The sequence below is a fragment of the Filicampus tigris genome, chromosome 2 (assembly GCF_054856515.1).
Source record: "Filicampus tigris isolate MCC_2025a chromosome 2, RoL_Ftig_1.0, whole genome shotgun sequence".
NCBI classification, from domain to species: domain Eukaryota; kingdom Metazoa; phylum Chordata; class Actinopteri; order Syngnathiformes; family Syngnathidae; genus Filicampus; species Filicampus tigris.
The window spans coordinates 11,980,387-12,005,619 of NC_141218.1; the positions used below are offsets into that span (position 1 = coordinate 11,980,387).

At 41.7% G+C, this 25,233-nt stretch overlaps 1 protein-coding gene across 2 annotated transcripts in view; it reads right to left on the reverse strand.

Moving 5' to 3' along the window:
• Nucleotides 1–9,419: 9,419 nt before the first annotated feature.
• fat4 (FAT atypical cadherin 4) overlaps nt 9,420–25,233 on the reverse strand; it is a 103,936-nt gene continuing 88,122 nt past the window's right edge. The window contains exons 10-17 of one of the 2 annotated variants that reach the window (XM_086023900.1): nt 23,794–23,898; nt 23,341–23,648; nt 19,289–19,374; nt 17,798–17,977; nt 17,357–17,481; nt 14,964–15,181; nt 13,580–13,841; nt 9,420–12,360 (exon numbers count right to left, since the gene is read on the reverse strand). In XM_086023900.1, the coding sequence (XP_085880026.1) occupies nt 10,457–12,360; nt 13,580–13,841; nt 14,964–15,181; nt 17,357–17,481; nt 17,798–17,977; nt 19,289–19,374; nt 23,341–23,648; nt 23,794–23,898 (3,188 nt within the window). In that variant the 3' untranslated portion in view covers nt 9,420–10,456. The remainder of the gene's footprint in view (nt 12,361–13,579; nt 13,842–14,963; nt 15,182–17,356; nt 17,482–17,797; nt 17,978–19,288; nt 19,375–23,340; nt 23,649–23,793; nt 23,899–25,233) is intronic. The other variant, XM_086023901.1, reaches the window with a different exon arrangement.

Here is a 25,233-nt window from a genome sequence, read left to right on the forward strand (position 1 = left end):
AGATTAAAGTCAATTGTTTTCTGAAGTTGAGCCATTATTGGTCGTTATCTGAACTCTGAGCAACTGTGATGTCATTATCAGTCAACAGAAGTGACAAAATGGCCGTCCCCTGAGATGGCGAAAAACAGTTGGATTTTGCCTCTTAACTCATATTCCACAAACGCAATATTAATCAGAACTCCTTGTTTCAACTAGGGGCCTGCATAGAACATATTCTCAATTTGACTTTCGTCTTGTAAAATTGAATTAATTCATAATCAAATCAAAATTCAAAAAAATGTTACAACAAAAAACAAAACGTTTTGTGAGATTAAACTTGAATAAACTAAACTGTAATGTTGGAAACTTTTGCAAAATTAAAATTCCAAAGATGGACATATTTCTGAACAAAATTACAATTTAACCCTCTGAATATTACGAAAAGTCATCATATGACTTGTTTTCCGCTCAACAAACATGACTTTTTAAAATATGATTGTCACCATACCAGCCTTTTTTTTCTTGAGAAAATACAAAGATGGACATTTGAAGCACAATTTTTTCAGAGAAATATTAGTCAGATCCGAGTTTTGCATCATTTAAACTTCAAATTCACCACTAGATTTTTTTTTTTTTTGCCACTTGTCTTTGGTGTAGAGCCTCACATTTCACACTCTCACTGAAAACCTTTCTCTTTGATTGCAGTTTTACTTTGTGTGGCCGTCGCCCGAGGCGTTTACAGTCTCGCTTGCCCCTCCATTGAATGCGAATGAGGCCGAGAAGGAAACAAGGTGCATTATGTAGGTGGGAGGTAACCGGGCCATTGAGGGACAATTAGCATGAAGCCCACAGCCTTTTGGAAGGACTAAGTGAAAAGACTTGAGAACAGATAGCGGGGCATGGGAAAATCCAACATCTTGTTTTTTTATTATAATAACCCCCTGCAAAATTAATGTGCTTCATGCTCAGCTGTCAAGTCGGAGCATTCCCGCGTCCTTTTGAACGCCCCTTTGTTTCTTTATTTGTTTGGATGTGACTTTTGTTTCCCGACGCCTGTTTTCAAAGCCCCAAATTCCAGCAGGTGTCAGGAAAAGAAGCACCGTGATTGGATTGAAAATGGTTGGCATGTGGCGAGTGTGTTTTGAGTGGACACCTGTGTGTCAGTCTACATACTTTTAGTCAAATTCAAGCAAGAAGACCCTCTTGACTTTTAGAAAAATCCCTTTGCCAAAAGGGCCTTTATTTTGTGAGCAGACCGACAATTTTTAGAGAAATGAAACATATTTGATCTGTTTTTGCCTTCCCCCCAAAAAAGAAAAAAAACTGAAACGTGTTTTTAATAAGGAAAATAAGACCATGAATTTCATAAAACATAATAGAATGTAAAGAAATAAACATGTGTGTTGGGATTAATTCATTGAGACTCCTCCTAGAGTGTGCGACTCGGCCACTATGGGGCAGTATAATACCGTCATGAAGACAAACAAAGAAGTCTCACAGCTTGCCGACTGTAAGTGACTCAGTAAGCTGCAGTGATATTCGTTTTTGCTGAGGATAAAGAATATATGCCTGTGAGTATTGTTATATTGTCTGTCTAATGTGTCGCTGCACCGTTGGTGTTCCAATATCTGTTGCTGAAAGTGTTAAAGCAACATCGATGCTAATGGCTAGCCCGTGCCAATGTTGTTTCCTATTATGTGTTAGCATTAGCATTAAGCTTTCAAACTAAAGGCTAAGCTATGTGTTTTATTTAAATGTAATATGTAATATATATGTAATTCACATTTTTAGCTTGAGAGGAAATTTGAACTGAGAAAGGCAATAAATAGTTTTAAGCTATTTAAAAAAAACAAAGGAACTCATAATAAAAAAAGTGTTGCATTTTAAATCACAATTGTAATGTTGATGGGGGGGGGGCAGGGCAAATCGCAGTTTGATTACTTTCCAAAATTGTTTAGCCAAAACGTTGAGGCACAATGTTGCAGGGTTCTCAGTGATATGTCGCAACAAACAGAACCTATCCCAAAACTCAAACACACTAAACTTTACATTTTGCCATTTTTCTGGAGTTTCTTCGTTGATTGTAGATTTGTGGATTTTTTTTAAAGAAGTTTGTCCTTGTAAAATGTCACCCTAATCTGGAAAACCATTCACAATAGTCTAAATGGGGCTAATATCTTGTAGCCATTCTGATCCAAGGCATAATTGGAGTCACCACTGTATTTACGTTACAAGTTGACTCACAGTGTGCTGGATTTTCTGCTTGCACCCCTAAAATTTCAAATAGTGGGGCCACGGTAGTGTCAATGGTTACATTAGTATGTATTCCCCCCTGAAGGCGTCCTAGTGTAAAGGCACTTAATGCTCCACACATGATCAGCAGCCGCTTTCTTTGATAACATGTGTGTGGAAGCTGTGTAGCTGCCCATGTGTGCGTGTGTGTTGTGTGTGTAGTGCGGCCACAGCGTGAAGCCTTTCAACACACATGAAAGCGAGCCTCCGGAGCTGTCGGAAGAAAGTTGCGCCTCGACCGTCCCGTCTTATTTGGCCTCTCTTCCAGTAGTAACTTTTAATCGCAAACGTTGTCGTCACGAGCTCACGCCGCAGACTCGCCACGCCGCGCCATGTGTTTTGTGATGCCCCGTCACACTTTGCTACTTCAGCGATATTTTGTGCTCTAATTAGAAGCCACTGATTTACTGTTTGTGCCGGTCAGCCCGGCGCGCCTGTTTGCTGTCTTGTCTCGCTAGTGAAAAGTCCGCCGGTGCCACGGTTAGCGGCGCTGACGTCGGTAGCTCCGCTTTTAGCCCGCGCCGGACCGCATGTCCGACAAACAATCCGTCAATCTGCGACCGCTCGCTCGCACACCAAAACATCGCTTAATGATGTTCGACAAGTGTGGCGAAAACTGCTGCGCTAGCTGGCTATTTAGTACGAAAACAGTTTTGGGCTTAACTCAGTTGCAAGGATGTCAAGCGATTTGGTGAACTCTCGCTGAATCGGAGTTCATCTGATAGTGAACAATTTGTCAAAAAATAGGCTTCAAACTGTTGAGCAGAGATGGCAAATTCAGGTCCAGAAAGTAAAAACCTGCCACAGTTTGTCTTGAGCCAACTGTGGCTTAAGTAGAAGCACCTGTAGTAACTTTTTACTTTCTGGATCTGGATTTGCCATCTCTGCTGTTGATTGCCACTCACATGTGAATATTTTGGGCAATTTGAAATTAGAACTTGTCAAACTAAACATAATACAAAGACAATTAGGCGTTGTGTACTTTAAACAACCACGTAATTTTGGTTAAAGTCTGCTAGCTAAATGCTACATAGCCAACATTATTGACAAGCTAAGGAACAGCATCCATGGTCCTGAATCCATTCATGAAATGTTGATTGAATATAAACGCTGTAGGGCTCTGAGATCTGTCGACTTGAGTTCAAAGTAAACATGGTGAAGTTGCATTTAGCTGTTATGCTGCACACAAATGGAATAAGATGCCAACAGAAGTGAAGTCAGGCCCAAGTGTAAATGCTTTTAAATCCAGGTTAAAAACTTCTCATACCTTTGATTAAGGTCCTCTAAACAATTTTAAATCATTTTTTTCTTTTATATATTTTAGAAACCCACCTTTATTTCTTTCCTTTGTTTTTAAATGTTTTAAAGTTTTCTGTTTATGTGTTTAAATGTTGTCAGCATACATTCTAATAGTTTTTGTAAGCTACTTTTGAATGAGGTTAACTTGTGTTTGTAAATGCTTGTAGGTGTTGTGTCTTTGCTTGTGCGAAGCACATTGAGTTGCCTTGTGTATGAAATGTGCTATATAAATAAAACTGCCTCCGTTACATTTATTTATTTATATTATGACAACATGCTTTTTAAGTACATTTTTTCTTATATAAAAAACACCACCATTTTTTTTGTTGGTGTTTTATGGGGTGCCTTGCCTATTTGGCAGTGCTTTTCAGAAATGGATATTTGAACAAAAACGGTGCTGCAACACATTAGACCAACAATATAACAATACTCACAGGTATCCATCCATCCATTATCAGCATGTTTTCTTAATCCTCTGCGAAAAAGAAGTATCACCACAGTTAACTGAGTCACTTACAGTAGTTGTGAAAGTCATCTTTGTTTTGTCTTCATGACTGTGGCCAATTCGCACACACCGGCAGTCACAATGAATGAATCATGATGCACAAACTGCTAAATTCTTCACATTCTGTTTAACTAAACTAAAGTAAACTATATGTTTTTATAGAGAACAATATGATATAGGTTATTTCCCTTTACAACACATTACAAAATGTTGTGTTTCTGCTCTGTTTTATGAAGTACAGTATTATGGAGTGCTATTTTCCTGTGAATGTTGTGACCAAACCCATAAACCAAGTGAGCAGTAACGTTCGTAATGCGAGCCGAGGGCACTTTGATGCCTATTTCAGCTGACAGTAGAGATCAGTATCGGACAAAATGGTAGCACTCTGAGACAGATGAAAACGGATGCATTATTGCAAAGAACATTTTTGCCTTAAATTCCCTTTTGAAAAAAAAAAAAAAAAAAAAAAAGCTCAACCACAAAAACTTTTTATGTTTAGGAATGCAAGTAAATAAATATAATTTGACATTTTCAAAAAAAGTGCTTTGTTATGTTGTACATTTTCTAAATTTTAAACTGTATTTTGGGCAGCTGTGGCATAAACCTGACCTAAAAATAGAGGCCTTACCCTTAATAAACATCATGGTAAATTGTCCGCTGACCACTTTGTTGTCTCAACGCCTATTGTCACAGCGGTCATTTAGTCTGCAAACAGTCGTATTTCCCAAGTACGTACAGTACGTGTCTACAGGTTGACTTATTTGCGGTGACAACCAGGCTTGATTTAAAGGCTCACAGGTCAAGCAGTGCATGCGGTGGGGTGCAACATTGACACAAGGGTGGTACGCAGCTGCTTTTGGAGCCCGCTCAAGCTAACTGCATCCTGTGCGGACACGGAGCGGGTTTACACTGGCATGCGCCACGTCTCGCCCTGACGTTCAAGGACGCCGCCTTGATGTCACACAATGAGAATATGTTGTTTTTTGGATTAGATCGTTTGGAACCATTCAACACACACTGGTATAAATCTTCAACTAAGTATGCTAATATTGGTGTACCAGCGGTGGCTAAGACATTCGGCCAACTTTTTTCGATTATAATAACAAAGTGCCAGTAAACAGGGTGCTTTAAATGAGTGCTAATATGCTTTGTGCGTTTCACCCTGTGTTTTAATAACATCTTTATTATTTTATTTTTATTACATTATTGCAACTTTTTCATTATAAAAATCTTGAGAAAATACATTTTTAAACTAGCTTCTCATATTTTTTTTCTTGACAAAATATAATTTTATTCTTGTAATAGTCCAACGTGCAACAATAATTGGCAACTAATCAATTATCAAATTAATAATTATTTTGGTAATCGTATGGATACCATGTTTCATTTCAAATATCAACCACTCAACAATAAATTATTGTCATGTCATGTCATCTTCCAAACCGCTTATCCTATACAGGGTCGCGGGGAGTTGCTGGAGCCTATCCCAGCCGTCAATGGGCGAAGGCAGACTACACCCCGAACTGGTCGCCAGCCAGTCGCAGGGCACACATAGACACTGTCACTGAGCGGGAATCGATCCCACGCTGCCCGCACACAACTCAGGCGTGTGTACCACTACACTATCAGTGGACACAATAAATTATTCTCAGATTTATTTAGTCATCCATAAAAACAGACTAATTATCTCTGTTTTGTTTTTTTCGTTTTTCAAAATAAGACTTTTGCAAACATTTGTGTTTACTTTGGAAAACACTGCTCAACATTTTTGCGCACTTTGTGACATGTTACAGACCAAACCAGTGTACTGAATCTTAATTTAGATTTGTGCATTTTCTGCACTGTCAGTTAAAAAGGATGGGAATTATTATTTTTTTTATCCGATTCATTGATGAAATAATCTACAGATTAATCGAGCAGAAAATAATCATTAGTTGCAACTCTGTAGGGCTAGGATGTTATTTTTAGTTAAAAAATAAAAAATACAATTTTGAAAATTTGCCCATTGTAATTATACAGTGGTATCTCTACTTACAAAATTAATTGGTTCTGGAAGAAATTTCTTAAGTAGAAAATGTTGTAAGTAGAGACGTGTTTTCCATGTAAAGGCCCTAATATGTTCCAAGGCCCCCGATATTCAGGCATATATGTTTTATAAAGCATAAAAATGTATCAAAACATGTAACAAATACATGTTACAATTAGATTATTGCACAATAAATGAGAGTTGTGCATAATGTAAAAAACAAAGAATAGAATAAAGAATAAAAATGATGGTCGTTTACCTTTTAATTGCCGTCCTCATCGCTTTTTGCCCTCTTTGGTTCATGTTCTCTCTCAGAAGGGTTTTTTGCCTGGCGCTTTGTAAACAACTGATTTAATAACGTGGCGACTGTCGATACACTACGGTCATATTCTTTAGCGAGATCAACCAAACGCATTCCTTTTTCGTACATTTCTATTATCTCTTGCTTTGTTTGTATGGACAAAAAAAACTTGCCTTGTTTCTAATTCGCGTAAAACTATCGGAACACCTCATGGCCCGAGGGGCAAATGACAAAGACGCTGCATAGACATATCGATCACATATACTGTATACCTATCTACCTGTCTAACTACACACATAGACACATATGGAAGACGTCCCTCTTAGCGAATGGGATGCCAGGAAGATGTGGTAATAGAGGTAATAGCCAATGGCAGAGCAGCTACGAGTATGTTGCGTTCAGGAAACTCTGGAGCTGCGAGTAGCAGCCCATACTGCGAGTAGCAGCCCACACTTTTACCTTTCGTATCCTGAAATTTATTTCGTAACAAGAGGCAATATTTTCCTGCTGATGCGTTTCGTAACTTGGAACATTTTGTATGAAGAGACGTTCATAAGTAGACGTACCGCTGTATTGATGTTTTGTTTTCCTGTAATAATATATCACATGCATCGAGTGTCACTTAAGCACAGCCAATAAAATATTATTTTGAGCAGTTTTGTTGAGTAGAGTAGTAGGGTGTGTGCGAGGCAGGCAAACGGTGTGTGAGGAGTTCAAAGAAGCTAATCGTTGTTGTTGTTTACATGTTGACCCACATAAAAAGAAATAATACGCATGAAAGATACATGACCAGCATGTTTATTATTATGCGTCCATCGGGGGGGCCTCCTCCGGGGTCCCAATTAGCAGAGTGTTTCACGGCCGTGACCTAATTTGATTTAGTTTGATAATTCGAACATTAAGCAACCTTCAAGGACATATTAGTCATCATTGTTTGGCTATTTCTTTCCAGACCTCTTCGGAAAGTGCAAAGCAGATGTTGATAATTCAGCTCGCAGTCGCGGGTGATGCGTTCACATGGGACATTACAAAGGCTTTAACATGAGTTCAGTGAAATTCAGCATTCCAACACTTTTATTAAAAATCCAACCAGTGAAAGACTATACTGTAAGTATGATTCTTTAAAACTGGTATAAGGAGAAGTCTTTAAAGTGTAAATATCGCATTTCCTCAAATAATTGCCCCCTCTTTAATATACACCATGCCCCAATTAATAGCTGAGCTGCTGTTAATAGTGTCCATGTGTGGCGCAGTTCACATCCTAACCACAACACACGCAGCCTGTAGAGCATCTGTAAAGCTGACGTTTAAAGGTTTTCAAGCGGAAGTGTCTTTTAACATTAACCTGACAAGAATGACTGATTATTCATGACAATATTAACAGTTAAATATGTCGGCCCAAAATAGAAACCATTTCATGTCTTAGAAAACATACTTAAATGAAGTCGAGAAAGGTGGTTTTTTTAATGTATTAAAAAAAATTGCATTTATAAGTGAAATCCATATAGGCTTCTTTTTTTTTTTTTACCCCTGTGGCATCACATTAATTAGTCGAAATTGATTAGCTTTTGTTTGCTTGTTTATCACATTCAATGCACAGATAGCATACGTCAGATAAAAATACAGTAGCTGTACACTACATACTGAGGAGGATGAACCTACTTAAATACAATATTTAACACGGCCCTTTTTCAGAGATGCATCCAAGCTTTGATTCCAGCCAGATTCGACGCAATTAGATTGTAAATCCGTACAACGGCAGACAAACTGGCTGCTTTTGATTTACTCGACATTCCTCTGGAGAGTTTAAGTAAAGTTTTTTTTTTCTACGCACTTTTATAGTCAAATGCGGCACTTTGCTTCTCAGCCACACTTATACGAAAGGATGGATGAATGAACACAGACTAAAGGAGGCGCTATGGCTGTAGCTCATTATCATCAATCTTCATAACCATTTCTCTGGAGGGGGGTGGCGGTGGAAGTATTTATTCTGAGGAGCCAATATCAGCAGATCCGTGCCACATCCTTTCATAAATATTCCTAAAGGCAACATGGAAATCATTTGAACGGGGACTGGATGTTTGATTACATTTTGCGGCTTTGTGGGGAAACACTGCATGAGCTCCATGGGAAGTTGAAGGGCACCTCGGTCGCACCTTCAGTCGCAGGTTGTAAAATCTGCAAAGTGCATCAGCTGACGAGATTGTCACATTCGGCCGTCGCGAAAGAGATTTTGTGCTCGGAACGCAGATGGCATTGCTTTTTGGATAATGTTCAAATTTAGTGTGTTTCGGACTGTGCTTGAGATCTCCACATGGGCCAAAAATGGTAGCTTCAGTTTCAATCACGTTTCCCATTTGCATAGACTCAGTTGTCATAGAACGTTTGCCATTTTTTCAGGACTTACTTGTCATGTTACTGTTTTGGTACAATATCACTTTTCTAATACTAGTTTTTTCATATTAAAACATTTCTCATAAAATAATCACGCTTTTCTTCAAGTAACACATTCTTGTCAAATTGATTGCCGCCGTCAGATTGATTAACGGTAACTGTTTTTTCTCTGCTAATATGACACTACAAATATGGTCTCGCAACACTTCTTTTTTTGTTGGCCTACTGGTGTGTCTCCTAACTACATTATTCTCGAAAATTATGAGGTTTTTTTTTGTTTTGATCAAATGTTTTTCCTGTAACATTACAACTATTTTCCCAAATTATAACTAATTCCATAAAATTATGACTTAAGTTTCCTTATTTAATTAAATATTGGGATGTCATGAAATAAAAAACATGAAAAACACCCCAAAAAATCCATGTTATTGACATTACATTTCCTTGGAATATTTTTCTAGTTTAAAAAAAAGGAAAAATAAGGGACATATTGACAAATTCTGGGGAAAAAAATGCACCAAAAATCTGCCAACAGGGAAACTTTGCAACTTCCAAATTAGTACTGATTGACTGCACTGACTTTGTCTAAATGGCTTGCAACAAGATCAACAGGCAGCTTTAAATAAATATTTTTTTTATTCTGTTATTGGCTTTTTACAAGTACAAAGCATACAGCATGTTATAGTTTTATAAAAAGTGGAAAATACTGACGTTACATATGTAACAGATGTAAAAAATAGGTCTTTAACCCTTACTTTCCCCGAAAGTAAGAACATACATTTCGGCTTATGAAAAAATATCCATAAAAACACATCTTAAGTAATTTAAGTTAATAAACTGTACAAAAACGAAGCAACCTTACAACATAATGTCAACATAATGGACGAAGACACCGATGACAAATGACTCCACGTTTGAATTGGGTGAACATACAGTGTACAGTACACAGTCTTTGTTTGTCTGTTTGGGTCATTTAAGAAAAATCTTCCACAAGTTGTCATCATGTTGGTTGAAAAACAAAATGGCAAAGCATTTTAAATGCAGACCCACAAAAAATAAAAATAAAAGACACCACATTTCCCCCCATGCTGCAATCCTCAAATGTGTGTAAGGCAGGCGACTTGATTCATCGTCACTCTTGGAGCAATTAGCCAGCCTTCTGTGAGAAAACAAAACCCCAGGCGGAGACTGGGTGTAATTTACATCAGAGTGCTTACTTTCACGCAGTGTCTGCAGGTGCCCTCCCTTCAAAACGTACACGCTTCCTTTACGATGAAATTAAAACTCGACCGACGACGTATGAACAGGAGTTTTGTTTCGTTCTACAGCTGGGAGTGTTAATTTAATCTGCCGTCTTATCTTTCAGGCTGCGAGGGAGAGGCAATTTCGGTAATAAGGAACAGAAACGTTTCACCGAGATAACACGTATGGAGGTCAATTGAATTCAGACACGGGCTTCTTCAAAGGGCGCAAACAACGCATGACGGGACAGCCGGACGGAGACTGGTAAAACCTTTCCAAGGTGAATTCAGGTGTCGTTGGTTCTGCCTTACTGCATTGAAAGTCGTCGTTATTATTTTTTGATTAAAAAAACACTGACATTGTCCGGCGTTCTTTTCTGAGAACATCATCATAATATACAACGTGACAATAAATAGTCTCATACATATTGTTCCGCTTCTCCTTCATTTAGAATGGTGACCGAACCATCGCCACTGTTCATTTCTATGTCCTTGGCAGACGCATTTTCAGGAAGCATTGCTAAGTCCTTGAACACGTCGACGTAATGTCCAAAACCGGGGCCCCAGCTCAAAAGATTGTCCCAGTTGAATGCCCCGGCTGGCGGGCCCAGTTTGTGAGGCAGGGTGTTGTGCTGCTCAGTGGGGGGCAACTGGGCCATGCCAGGACCCCCTTCTGCCCGGCGGCTCGAGTACCGCCTCTGCTTCAGCCTCCCGCCGTAGTCCTCGTCGTCCGCGTCGGACTCATTGACTTGCGAGAGCTTGGGGACCCGGGAGCTATAAGAAACTGGTTTTTCCCGGTCATACTCCATCTCCGAGCAGGTGAAGGAGTCATGTGAGTCACTCTCCGAAGAGGATTCTGGGGCGGGGATGCCGTCAGCGGGGTTGCGGACCCGTGAGAGAGGCCGGCGGCAGTCCTCTTCGGAGCTGGAGCGCCCGTGGTCAGCGCTGCAGATGCTGGGGTTGCGAGGACGCGGATTGTTCAGCCGCTCCACTTCCTCGATGGAGAGTCCCACGGGGGGCCCCGTCTCCAGAGGGATCTGCTCAATTGGCTGCTTAAGCCGACTCCCCGGGCGAGACGTGTGGCCGTGGCTGGCCATGGTCTGTGGACTCTTGCTGCGCCTCCCCAGCCGGGTGGCGTAGTTGAACATGGGCGGTGGCTGGCACATGTCATTGTGTAGGTCCAGGGGGCTGCCCTCGCGGCGAGCAAGGTTGAGCTCCCTGGTCGGGGTGTTTCTGTAAAAGGAGGAGGGCTTGGTGAATGGAGCCGGGGATTGTCTGGAAAGATGGTTCGGTGTGGGGCAAGCTGAGTGGGCGTGGCTGAGCGGGGTGGATCGCAGTGCTTGAGTGTACTGAGGTTGGTAGGAGTAACTGGTGGCACCCAGGGGCAAGGGGGACTGCCTTGCAAAGCCCAGCGGGCTGTGCCTCTGGATGGAGAATTTGGGAGTGTGGCTTCGGAACTGCTTGTAGTGCTGGATGATGTCCGCGTCAGACGGCGCAATGCTGCTGGCGTTATCAATGTCATAGTGCTCAATATCGGCATCTGGCCCATTACAAGGGGCGCAGGGAGCACTCGGGACGGCCTCATTGTTGTGCGGGATGTCAGATTCATCGTAGATCAGATATGGATTTTCCCTCTCGATGATATCCGGCTTAGGATTCCCTTCTGGTTGCTTGCGGACCGTCATATCATCGCCGTACGGCGGGATGTTGTCTGGGTCATCGAACGCCACATTCTCACTGCCCTTCTTCTTTTTCTTCTTCTCCTTGGGTTGCTTCTCCTTGGAATCCTTTGGCACTTTGGTTTTATTGCGGTCCTTGCAGTGGTTGCACAGGATGAGACTGAGCACAACCAAGGCGAGCACCGTGGCACAGCTGCCGACAATAGCCGGGACTGCCCAGATAGGGAGAACCATGGATTCCGTTGCGGGATTTGGACTGCAGACAAAACCACCGTTGTTGGCTGTCTGACACACGGTCCCTTGAGGGCATTGCACACCTAGGCAGGCCACCTGGGTCTCGCACGTCTTTCCAGTGTAGAACTCGGAGCAGACACAGGTGAAACCCAAACGGGGATCTGGCACACAGCTTCCATGGTTCTGACAGGGACTGGAGGCACAGTCGCCAGGTGGTACGCATTGGTACGTGTACCACTGGTTGATGCACATCAGGCCGTCCCAGCATGGGCTGCTCTCGCACAAGTTTGGACCTCTGCAACCAATCTTTACAGATGGACTGGTTTTCGTTAAGACAACGAGGCCGTGTTCTCCGGAGAAAGGCAGGTTCTCGCCATTATATTTCACATAGGCCAAGCAGCCATCGAAACCTGCGGACAAAAGACGAGAGAAAACAAACAGCTATTAGGGGCTAGGAGGACACAACAGTTTCCTGGAGTGAGATCAGTGCTGATTGAGTGATTTGCTTGGGCTTGTGCTTGCTCACTTCCTCTCAAACAAACAGGGACTGGGAGCTCTAATCACAACAAAAGGAATACTGTTTGGACAGCTAATTGGTAGAAAACAAATATATGCTTAACTTGCGGATTTACATAAAGAAAAATGGAAACCGTTCTATCCAAAACAGAGAGTCTATCATCTGAGCTGTTGTAGCTTCCAGACATACATCTGTGTTCGATGAGTGCATCTGTATGTAATTTAATCTCTGGCTTTGTGCATTGTCAAACAACACTGCCTCAGTGATGCTAATATCGCTTTTTTATTATTAAATGCATTGCAGTCCATATTCAGGCCATTTTGTGTTTGATCGCTAAACACTGAAGATGCACTGCACTGCTCAGGTCAGAGTTGGTTGACAGGGAGTCTGCATGCTCGGAAATATGCCCTCCTTCAACAAATCAGGATTTTTACCGTATTAGTCTGTGGCATTCGATTTGTTTTCCATCCCCTGAAAAATGTAAAATTTACTATGCCGCGTTCTGTCTGTCTGGAAACACTCTGTTTCACCTTTTCCTCATGTCCTCAATACAACCTCGAGGATAGCTGATCCACGATTTAGGTCGAAAACGCAGGAAATAAAGACATAAAAAACAAATGTCCTCAAAGGCAAAGCACTTCAAGGAGACGTCAGATTAAATCATTATGTGTTCTTTTTTTCCACTCTCTGGGATTTATATTTAATAAAGCAACATTTGTTCAACTACTGTAAATTCAAAGCAGGTAACTCTCAGCAGTGTCAAACTGAAATAAAGTTGTTGAATGGCCACCAAATACAGTCGGCAATTGGAAGAACACATGATTAATTCATTTCTCTGGGGTTGACAAAAGGGGCTGCCTAAAATGCAAGAACTGGATGTTCTTATGTGCACTCATGTATAAGGGGCTTCAAGTTCCACTGTAGTGCTGCATCAATAATCCAAAAACACCACAATAAGGCTAGATTGCCACTGCAGTGCCCAATTCTGATATGATGGCGAGAGCCGATTTTTTGGGATACCACTAATACAGCATTTTTAGACCATATTTGTCTGCACGGTCACTGTAGTTTACATCAACAGCAGCAGTTGAATCAACACTGTAGAGCCTCACCTGCCGCAGTTTTCTGCCGTGCGGGACCAGGCGGGATCCCTCCGAGGGAAATGGTGAGGACGCCAAGACCTCCAAAGTCCTGGGTGGGAAGTTGGATTACGCGGGAGTGGCTGTTGTCCACTTGCAACAAGGTGGTGGAGCCATTCTTAAGCAGCATGAGGGTGTGCCACAGACCATCAGACAGCACCACGTCCCCCATGGTTCGCTCCACTTTGCCGCCCACACCTGCGTCCGAGATGTAGTGGATGTTGCCGTTCCTCATCTGAGGGAGGATCACATAGTTTTGGTCATCAATGAATCAAGTTTTTCCCAAACTCACACTGCCCTTCAATAGCCCGACAGAGTTGGCACACTCCACCCACACAACATATTTTGCCTCTGTCTTCACTACCCACTTATCTTGGTTTGACCGGGTATTAATTTATCTGAGGATTACTCATAACTAGGCCCAGTTGTTTAAGCTACACAAGGTCTTCGTCGTGGCGGTAGTGCCTCACTGAACTCCTCAAAGTCTTGGTCTTGATTTAGACTTAACTGCTAAAGTCTTGTTTTGTCATAGCTCTTATAAAGTCTTGCTTTTGATTGGGTCTCAACGTCTTGGTTATGGTTTTGTGTTAATTCCTCAAGTATTGGTCTTGACTTAGCTTTAGCTCATCCAAGTCTTGGTCTTGAATTGGACAGAACTTCAAAATCTTGGTGTGGATGTAGTCTTAACTAATTTAAGAATCGGTTTTGATCTTAACTCCTTACAGACTCGGTTTTGACTCGGTCATAAATCCTTTTATCCTACATCCTAAACACTTTATTCCTCAAAGTATTGGTTTCAACTCCTCAAAGTCTAGTTCTAGAAACTGTAGTGTTGTTGTTGCCCTCAATTCTCCAAAGCCTTAGTCTAGTTGTAGTTTTAACTCCTTGTGGGATTGGGATTAATTTGGCCTCAACACCTCAACATTTTAACTCCTAAACAAATATTGGTCTTTATGTAGTCTTAACACCTGAAAGGCGTTGATTTAATAATCCACCTGGAAAACGGCAACATAATGTTCAAGATGTGTATTTTCACATTTTGCTGACTGGACCGTCCCTCTTAATAATTGCTTTTGTTCCCTGGCGCTGATAAGTCAAACTCCAGACTTCCTCTGTGATCATTTTCAATACTTCTGGGGCATTAACTTCCCTTGGAAAACATTTTATTCCAGACCTGCTGCGTTTCATTATTTATAAGTCAGATCAATTTGATGGTGTTTAACTGAAGCAACAGCCTGTTTGCTGCTCCCATGGAAGTCATGCGTGGAAATGGCTGGTGATACATTAACAGTACTGGACAAGTACGAGGTGGGAGTAGAGTTTATTTGCAGAAATGATCAAATGTCTGCGCTCCTACCTTAACAGTGGTGTAGTTACTGCTCTCCTGCACATGTAGCAATGTGCCACTTTTGCCACGCGTCCTGAACTTGACCTCCAGACGGCTGGCAACGATGGGGTCGGGGATCCCGCCCTGCAGCGACCTCCTCAGCAGGACATCGCGCTTGGGGCCCTGCTTCAGAGCGTAGTCCAGGCGACCGGTGCCGTCAAGGGATAGCGCAGTGTCGGCCGTGATATCTGTGCAACAGACGGGGACAAAGACAAAGAATCTTCATCATCTGTTACATTCTTCAAAGTTCTCCAGTGGCTTTGAATCGTTGCTCATTCTGCAGCTGCTGCACATTCATGTGTCAGTTTTTTTCCTTATTCAACAGCCAGAACCGCAAATCGGGCCTTCATTTCTCTCTGGTAATTACAGATACCAAAGCCAAACTGAAGTATGCAGGCCAATAAGAGGGTCCCATGTGTCACTGAGATGAATATTAGTGGAGTACACTTGTAACCAAAGTGCCTGAAAGTAGCGCATGTGTAGAGTAGAACATGGACTGTTGTAATATTTGGAAGTAAACCGCAATTTTAATTCCGCAACGTTAAATCCATATCTGGTCTTAACTCCTGGAAAAGGCTTGTTCTTGACCTGATATTTAGTCTTTCAAGTTGTTTTCCTTACTCACTAGCCAGAACTACAAATCCAGCCTTTATTTCTTAAACTTGTCATGGGATGAGGAAACAACATGTAAGAAATGTGTCATACGTCTCCGTCCTGGCTGCAAAGTACAATTTGCCTGAGACAACAACAAGGCGACAATAATGTGAGGTAGTTGAGTTGCGTGGCATCTTTTTGTGAAAAGGCTCACCTCGCATGCACGTGTTTTACTGCGCCAACGCTGAAACTTAAGTTTCGATGTAGTTGTTTTTACATACATCGGTTCCCTTCTTTTTACACGGTTAGCATATTTCAAATCGTCCTATAACAGAGTAATTATTCAATGAAAAAAAAAAAATCCTCAATCTATTACCCGGTGTGATTCTTGAATATATTGTATGGTTGAGGTAAAACCTGCCATCTTTGCCAACGACAGGAAGATCTATGCCGGCGACGCTGTTATAACGCTGTCGACACAGCAATGCCAGGCGGGCTAGCTCTCGCCAGCTGTGTCAACACCATCACTCTGTCTTCACCTTCCGAGTTGCTGAAAGATGCACAGCTGCACCACACATTTTTTTTTCTGGCCATTTTTATGAAGAAGGAAGAATAAGACAAACAGCTGTCAAACACACTGTTCAATAAACCTTGCTTTGGTCATCTCCACGTGAGTTGCGTGCTAGAAATAGTTGAAATCAGCAGGGTTCTTTGTGAAAGCCTTGAAATTTGAGCGGCAGCGTGCCGCCTATACGTTAAAATCTGATACCGTATTAATCTCGAGTTTATCCACAAATGGTCATAGACTACCCCATCAGGCATCCTCCAAATATTTACCCATCCAACCATTTCCTTGAGTTTTTTTCCCTCTTGAGAATCACAGATGAGCTGGAGCCTATCCCAGCTGACTTTGGGAGACAGGTGGGGTGCACCCTGATCTGTTCGCCAGCCAATTGCAGGCACAATGGTTTATTTACTTAAAAAATGTCAAAACTTCTTGGTGCTGGAACAGAAGGCAGAAGGTATATTAATCGCATTGTGCACCTTCCTCTTGACAAAGTACAGTTGGTTTGATAGTATTATATATTATTTATGTCTATATTTATTAATACATGTACCACAGCCTTTTATTGTTTTTGTTTTATTTATTGTATTGTAAAGTGCTTTGTTACAGCCCAAGCTGTTATGAAATGCGCTATATAAATAAAATGGTATTGTATTGTATATAAGACGCAGTATTGTTGGATGGACTCATTTTGGATCAACAATGAGTTAGTCACCCGCCTCTGTGTTCGTCCTTTAATATCCAGAAACAGTCTCTGAAAGTTTGAAGAAATGACTTGAATGATTCTTGCTATCTAGGCCACTATTTAAAATGAATAAAATTCTTGTTGATTTCACATAAATATATAATCCCTAGCCTCGTTTACACCATCATCCTGCAAAATTGCATTTTCTTGCATTTGATAACCTACAATACAGAAGTACGTTTCCAATGTGAAATATCACAGCCCTGTCCCGCCTATGCTACTACAGCCGAAGTCGGAAAATTGCTAACTTGACACAGAACAGCGACACTAGAAAAAGTCACTGGCGTTACAATTGTAAGTCGTCACTCTGGATATTTTTATAATTAAAGACACAAAGCTCAGACTGATGCAATTGGCGTCATGACTAACACAATGACTCATACAAAAGGGGAATCATTAATAATCTTGAAAGCAGAATTAAGTGCGCTCAGAAGACACCTCAAAGGCACATTGACTTACATTTCTCACAGTATTTGCCAGTGAAGCCGTCCACACACTGGCACTGCTGCCAAGACCAGTGGTCCAAACAGGTGCCCCCGTGTCTGCAGGGGCTGGCGGTGCAGGCTGCCTCCATTCGTGGGCATCTAGGACAATGAAGGACAATCAGATCCGTCAGTCTGACAGGCCGAAAAGAATCTCCAGGAAAAGAAGCAGATGGGCTTTCTCGAAAAGGAGTTCTGGATGATTAGCATATTAAAGGATTTGCCCTCGCTTCAACAAAAAAACATATCTGTAACCGGTTTATGGTATCTCTCAGCTTTTGAGAATGTCTGTAAAACCGAGCAGATGTCCCACAGCGAGAGGGAAGACGGACAGATGGGAACAAGCGGGACAAGATGGTGAGAGGATGAAATTAGGATTGAAGGGAGTTGGGGTGGTAGGTTTGGGGGGGCTGCCGACCTGTCAACGATGCCGCGCGATGCCAGCGCCTGACTGGGCTCCAGCGGGCGGCCATTGACGGCCAACTCCATGATGCAGCCCACAAAGTCATGGGTGGCGACCTGACCGCGCCGGTGGAGGACGGACTCCATTGACCTGACGCCCCCCACCGACAGCCGGTTGGGCTCCACGTCCAGGATCCTGCACACACAAAGGAAACCCACAATTCAATGTCGGCATAATGTCGCTGTCCAATCCGTAAAAAATCTGTATCCGCAGAACTGTCCTTCAAACATTCAGACCAGATCAGATCATTTGCTTTGTTTTGGGGACGAGCGATGATGGAAAAGCCGACTTCTCGTACTTTGTTTTGGTAAACCTGGTGTCAACAACCTTGCTTGATTGATAATGAACACAATTGATCCATTCATTCAAATAAAAAGCAGGTGGCTGAATTTACTAATAATGTACAAATTATGTTCATTTTGAAGCATTTGTTAGCTTTGTCAAAACTTTGACGGATTTCTTTGCATACGTACACTCATTTTAGGAATTGAAATAATAGTCTCAACTAACAAGTATTTCTCTTGATGTCAACTATTCAGAGTTGTGGTTTTTCTTTGGCGTCAACTCCCCAAGGTCTTGATTGTCCTCAAAAGGATGTATGTCTCCCAGCTTTGCAGGAACATGCAATTTTACCTTGATACAACCCACTCAGATCCAATACAAGATGTGTATCAAAAATGTATCTGTATCAAAGTTGGTCTACATTAAAACACAACTTGTATTAAAAACTGCATGTGTGATTTTAATCACAAACTTGCCATCACAAAAAAAAGTTTCGACCAAAATTTCTCAGGGGTTAGGTTCCTTCAGAATGACAAATGATCTCACGTTCAAGCTGGAACAAACATATCGTTGAGAAAAGAAAAAACGTTTTCTTAATTTTATTTGAGGACAACTTGGCCATGGTCAGCCCGCGTGAACTCGGCCAAGCGAGCTTCTACAGTTACCTCACTTGTTCCCGACGTGGCGCTCGGCACGATGACTATGAGCTGTTGCGAGACAATAGCGGGGCCAGGATGAAGGAAAACTCATTAACACCACACAAAAATTACACTGTAAAGCCTTTCCTTGAGTACTCCGCAATTTTCCCGCCGCTGTTATTGGCGGGATAATTTTACGCCCCTCTAACAAAGGCCAAAAACGTTTTTGGTTAAATGGTGACGACCGGCAGACACGCAACTTCTGACAAAACTTTGGCTATGCTCGGCTAGCATGCACTGGCGGGAAATGTGCATCGAATTATTTTTTTTTTGGTGAGTTACTATGCTACACAGAAGAAGAAACATCATAACAGGTGGAAGCAAACATTTGGATTCCGCCATAATTACTTGTGGAGTTTTCCAGGCGTCAGGAATTGGATGTGTCAACCCTATTTTAGTGTATGCAGTTGAACTGAAGAGAAGATGGAAATAAAAATGCTTGCATGTGTGTGCGATTTTATCTTACCAGTCGGTGTGAACGGCCACGTTGCTCACGGCACAGTAGCCCGGTTCCTGGTCGTCACCGCATAGGTCCACTGTCAACGAGGCGGCCTGTAGGACAGCACATGGCGAGTCACGTGGGTGGGATCCTTCCCAGACAAATCCAATAAACCAAAGTGTCCGCTTTGTACACATGCCAACAGTCTTGGAAGTTGCAAGGAATCCAAATCGCACAATCGGCCCTTGTGTGCAGCAGTTGTTGCTCCGTCAAAAGTACAAACAGCCTGTCAGCAGGTTTCTCACTGCCGATAATTAGGGTCAGGCAGCACTTTCGACACATTCCACATGCAGCTCAGTGGAACTTGCGTTCGGATCTATGAATATTTATGGTACTCAGGAGTACAAGTCAACTAATGAAGGTGACAAGCTTGAGAAGTTTTCTTGCTTTGGAGACTTTTTGAGGTTGAAACACAATTTAGATATGTAATCTTATGTTTCATACAATAATGAGGGGTGCATTCGTATTTAGATTTTTTTGGAATTGCACAGAGGCATCCTGAGTTCCCACGCGGCTGCCGCAAATAGTGAAGAAAAAACAAAAAAAAACATAATAAACACAAAAATAATTGACACCCCCCCCCCCTAGCAATTATGTATATTTGCCTATATCAATAGTTTAAATTGAATACATGGCACAAATTATGAACAACACTTTTGTCATTCTAAACTTTTCCATCCATCCATTTCTTGTACAGTGTATCCTGTTCATGGTCACAGGGAGCTGGATGCTATCACAGCTGCCATTGTGGGAAAGGCAGACTACAACCTGGACACTGATCACCAGTCAATTACAGGATAGAAGACCCTCCATAATTTCCACTAATAACCCAGGCTAAACTTAGCTCCTCCGCAACATGCATAAATGAGAAGAGTCAAAATCTATCAACATTTTTCCTTGACACCAATTGCTACTTTCCCATTTGACAGGCATTTTCTTGTGGCATCTTAGAGCGTTATAGAAAGAGCACAAATGAGTTTCTCAGCAAATAGCTTTAAACACGAAAAGGTGGATTTGTAAATTGTGAATTACAAATAGGCGGTCGTTTATTATAGTCATATTTAGGTTTTTTGGTCCGGTACATTGAAGTACCAAGCTCCCACGTGCTCAGTCTCTTGCTAAGGGACGTCAAGATTAGTGACATGCTTTTGGCAGTATGTCAAACATGTTAACTCGTTCAAGTGCAGTGTGGAAAAAAAAAATTATTACGGTACAATCACAAGTTTTTTTCATTTAGCATTTAAACAGCCTCTCTCAAGCTTGTGATGGAGCCAGTTTCCTAAAAAGAAAAATATTTAAGATGTTAAATACTGTTATATATTATTAAATATAATTGTGTAATTTTACTCTTTACACTATTTTGTTTATTTGAGAATGTATCACTTATTGGATAATTTACTGCTGGCTAATTGTGTTCCTATTTACACAAAATAAATTTTGGGGGTATTTTACGCCCTTACTGTACATAATGCGCATTGAACTTTGTCCTTAAAACGACGGTACGTAGCAAACTCAGATTTTTCACATACCCTTACACCTATCAAACAAAATTCTACACAAAGAAATTTATTCAAACTTAGACAAACCAAAACCAAAAAAATACCATACTTTTCTGGACTATAAGCCACTAATTTTTTTCCACTCTTTGAACCCTGCGGCTTTTAATGTGACCCGGTTTATTTAGGAATTTTTACTAACGAGCTTCAAGCCACCAATAGATTTACCCATAGTCTAATCACATCTGACCAATGAAATTACCGAACACGTCACAGTGGAGCAATGAAACTGTCAACCCTCTCACTGAATATGAGGGAGAGAGAAATGCTGAAGCTGTGTAGGAGCGAAATAATAAAAGAAGAGCGAAAATAAGTATGTTGAGTTGAGTCTGATGCGCATAGGGACCGACTTCCACCATCACTCTCAACGGACAAAAGGACAGCAAGTCCGGCCATGAAGCGACAGCCCGTCACGTCTGTGCATCCCCTGAGTCTCCCCAACATGCAACAAACTGGTTTCCAAAGGCTGCACTGCTGCATGGCGAAGCTCGTCGGTGAATTTGCCTTGTGTGACAAGAGAGACTGAGAAAAGGTTCTGGGAAGCTATGTTGTAACTAGCTGTGTTCAGCATTGTTTGGGGAAAACAAAAAATGCGTTACTTCTTCTTTTTCAAATATCCAATGTTATATTAATTATAGCATTAATACGAAGTAGCCAATGTATGTACAAATTTGTTTATATGGCTGAATTTGTGTTTTGTAGTCCAGAATTTATGGTAATCCATCTGTGGCATTGTAATTTAGCCTTCGTTTTCTTGTTTTAAAGAGCACAAGAGCTCTTTTCTTACACACAGAGTCACATGCACACAAAATATTCTTATTCTGTCACTACCTGTTGAGGACCAATGCTTTACAGTGGTGTTAAGTGATTAGCCAGCAAATACATGTAGGAGGGCGCCATTAGAATTGTCTATAATACAGTAAACCTTTCTTCGGCTGTCAAACCGATACGGTCATGGTTCTGTGCTTCAGTGAGAAAATTACTTGATGATTGCCAAAACAATTGAGCTCCCAAAACTGTGAAAGTGCAGAAAAATCGAAAAATTAAGGGGACCACACTGCACCCCTGCTGGATCTTGAGTAAACATGGACCACATGGGCCTGGGATCTCAGAATACAAATCATCTACAGCCCCAATGCATTTCTCTCTCCGCCACACATGAAGCTCACATACACTAACATGACCCTTTTGAAGCACCATAAAAAATGTCCGAACCAGATGAACATTTACGAACCTCGAGCAATCAAAGGCCGTAAAGCCTTATAAACGCTGCTCACTATCCCGTGCCTAGCTGCGGTCTGGAGATTTGTTTTTTCTCTTTCCACAAAGCCTTTGAAAGATTGTCCACAGTGCTTTGTCTGCGGCAGAGGGAACATGAGTAGAGCCCCAATGCAGACCATTGTTTTTGGAAGAACCCGTGGAGCCGGTCTCTACTGTGGCGGAGGTTCAGTACGTGCTGGTTCTTATTTGTCTTAACCCGGTTCTAATAGTCCAACCAATCAAGAGTTCAGTGATGAGTTGTTGTTCCTAATCAACCACACCGAGGGCTAATTTGTCAAACTCTATTTTTAGGCTACTTGCTCACTTGGTGATTTCTTGTTGGTACTGATTTATTGGACCATTTTTACCGGCCTTCATTCAGCAGTTGGCCGAGTTTGAGACCTGTTTGTTTTATCGTTTCTCCAAACAAGTGTGATTGTTCTTCCATTGGCTAGAAGAGGAATCGGGCAACGGGCGATGCGAACCCAAGTAAATCAACCGCCGGAGTTCGGCCCTTACTTCAATTTATGGAGTTTGAACAGTGTCATGCATTTGAGTCTGTTAGTGTCCTTTGACGAGACAGAGCCCTGAGTCAAGATATAGAGTGGTACATTAGCTTCTAATGCTAATCTCTGACTGGCTCGCTGCCATACGCTTGTCACTTGTGAGCTGAAGACTGAAGTATCTTCTTTCCCTCCACTTCCACAGTCCCCATATTACTTTACAATCCATCACTCAATACTACCTACAAACCAACAAATTAACTGTTTTACCAGGCCCCCCTGTGAAATTTTCAATTCTCTGTGGGAAAAATTTGCAGTCCAGTGGGACGCCTATTTTACAAAAGCTTTGACAGGGCTTGGATGGATTCTTCTCCCAGTTTCCTTCCCGCCGCATGTCTGGCAAGGTGAAGCCTCTCATTCAAGAGACACAATTTCAATCTTTTAGGCTGTTTTAGATCCTTGTATGGTAAATCACAAACGAGCAATAGAATTGTAATTACAAACTGTGGATGCTGTAAGCCGAGCTACCAGTGGTCTGGGAGACTGCAATTATCTGATGGTGCAAACAACAAGCTGGCTGCTGTTTAGCCAGGAAACCTCAGGACATAAACTGTGTTCTATTCTGTGTCCCTCTTCCTTTGATGCAATTAAGCTGTTGCCTTAAACCTCAAACACGTCGCATAAAAGCGGCCACTCTTACCATCCCAGCCCGCCTGGCGATGACTGTGTGGAACTGCCCGTCGGACACTTTTATCATGGTCATCAGTTTGTATGTTCCGCTTCCCAAGTTGAAGGAGAAGCGCATCCGTCCCTCAAAGATCTCCAGGGCCAAAAACTCTGCCTTGTCTCCGGTCTGGTTATCGTGGTTGTACATGAGCAAGGCGTTGTTCTTCAGGGTGGCAAACTTCATGTAAATGTAGTTGTTGTTGGGGTCCAATGACGGAAACTCCATATAGGAGAGCTCCTCAAAGCCATAGCTGTTCAATTCGCAGTGTTTACCGAAAACCCCTGAGGACAAAAACAGAACAAATAAGAAAATGACGGGTTACTTAATGTTATGTTGTCAAAACAGAAGAATACTTGTGCTATGAAATATGATATGAATGGAATGGGGCTGCTATTACACATGCAAGTTGCCTCCATTGTTACTCACCAAATGGACAATGACAGTAATATCCATCCACCCGGTTCTGACAGGAGCCGCCATTAAAACATGGGTTACACTCACAGTGATTGATGATGGAATCACATGTTTTGCCTGGGTTCACAAACAACACACATTAACACGAATGAAGTGGTGAAAAACAACGTAGGGGAGCACATTCCCCCAGGCTTACTTGCACAAAGCTTTCATTGCCTGATTCTGAGTCAATCAAATAATCTTGCATTTCTTAAAATCCCCTTTATATACAATACGTGACAGAAAAGTGAAATACTACCTGCTCTAGTGTATTTTTTTTCCCTTTAAGTCACTATTTTAGGTTCAATTTGATCCAAAGCATCTTGAAATATTCATAGGAGGAAAAGTCCACATAATTGGCAGAGTCTTCTCACTAAACAAGGCCCAATGTGAGATCAAATTACTCTTGGACAAAGTGAATTTGTTGCAGTGATGAAAGACAAACATCTAAAATGAACACGAGTTGCTGAAATGAAACGGGCCGGGAAAGCGTAATGAACATCAAAACATGAGGAATGTGACATTGATAATAACAATGGGACTCAGAAATGTGACATTTATAATCACTGTAATGGACAAGGCACATGCAGGAATGGTGCATGGCAGACGTCAGACGATAAAGTGTTGCGAGTACGCTTGCGGCGATAAATCCTGACGAAAACTTGCTTAATGGAGAGTGACTCGGCTGCCAAAAACCAGCCCGGGAAAACAGGAAGACAAAAGTTCACGGCGCGGGCATGCAAACTACTGTAAGTCAATAGGTGCATTTCCTCAAGAGGGTCATTTATCTTGATGAAACCTAAAGACGTGCTCATTTTTTATTGTCATAATAAAAATGGACAGTAATGACTAGACTGGGGTAAAATTGCCTTGCTTTGAAAATGTCTTTCAGATGTGTCGACTGGACAATGAGCCCCTATCAAAATGAGTGTCCTAAGTAACGCCAATTAAAATCAGCTCCTTGTTTTAGCCAAGCTAACAAGTCTGAGTGGTCATTAATTTCCCAACATAAAGGCCTGATTGAATCTTGTATAAAGCTGCCAATTTGTCAAGCGCCCGGATCTGTGATTAGTGGATCATACAGTACACTGTTGGATTACAGTTGGATAATTGACTCTGTGTGTGTGGTCAGCTCTGTGTAGGCACATGATGCAATGTGATACACTCTCAAACCAGGGTCATCTTTGCAGCATCCATTTTATTAAAAGCAAATATAGATGCCTGATATTCACGTGATACCCCCATCCCCAACGAGCAATCTAAAAGTGTTTCTGGCAAGTATGACTGCGACACCTCAGACTCAAAACCAAATATTTTCTTTGGAGTTTGTGCTGTCAGCTGGTAAAATTGTATCAGAGTGTATCCTATGTCCCATAGGCTATCCTTTTATCAGTCGCAGTGACGAAGTGGTCA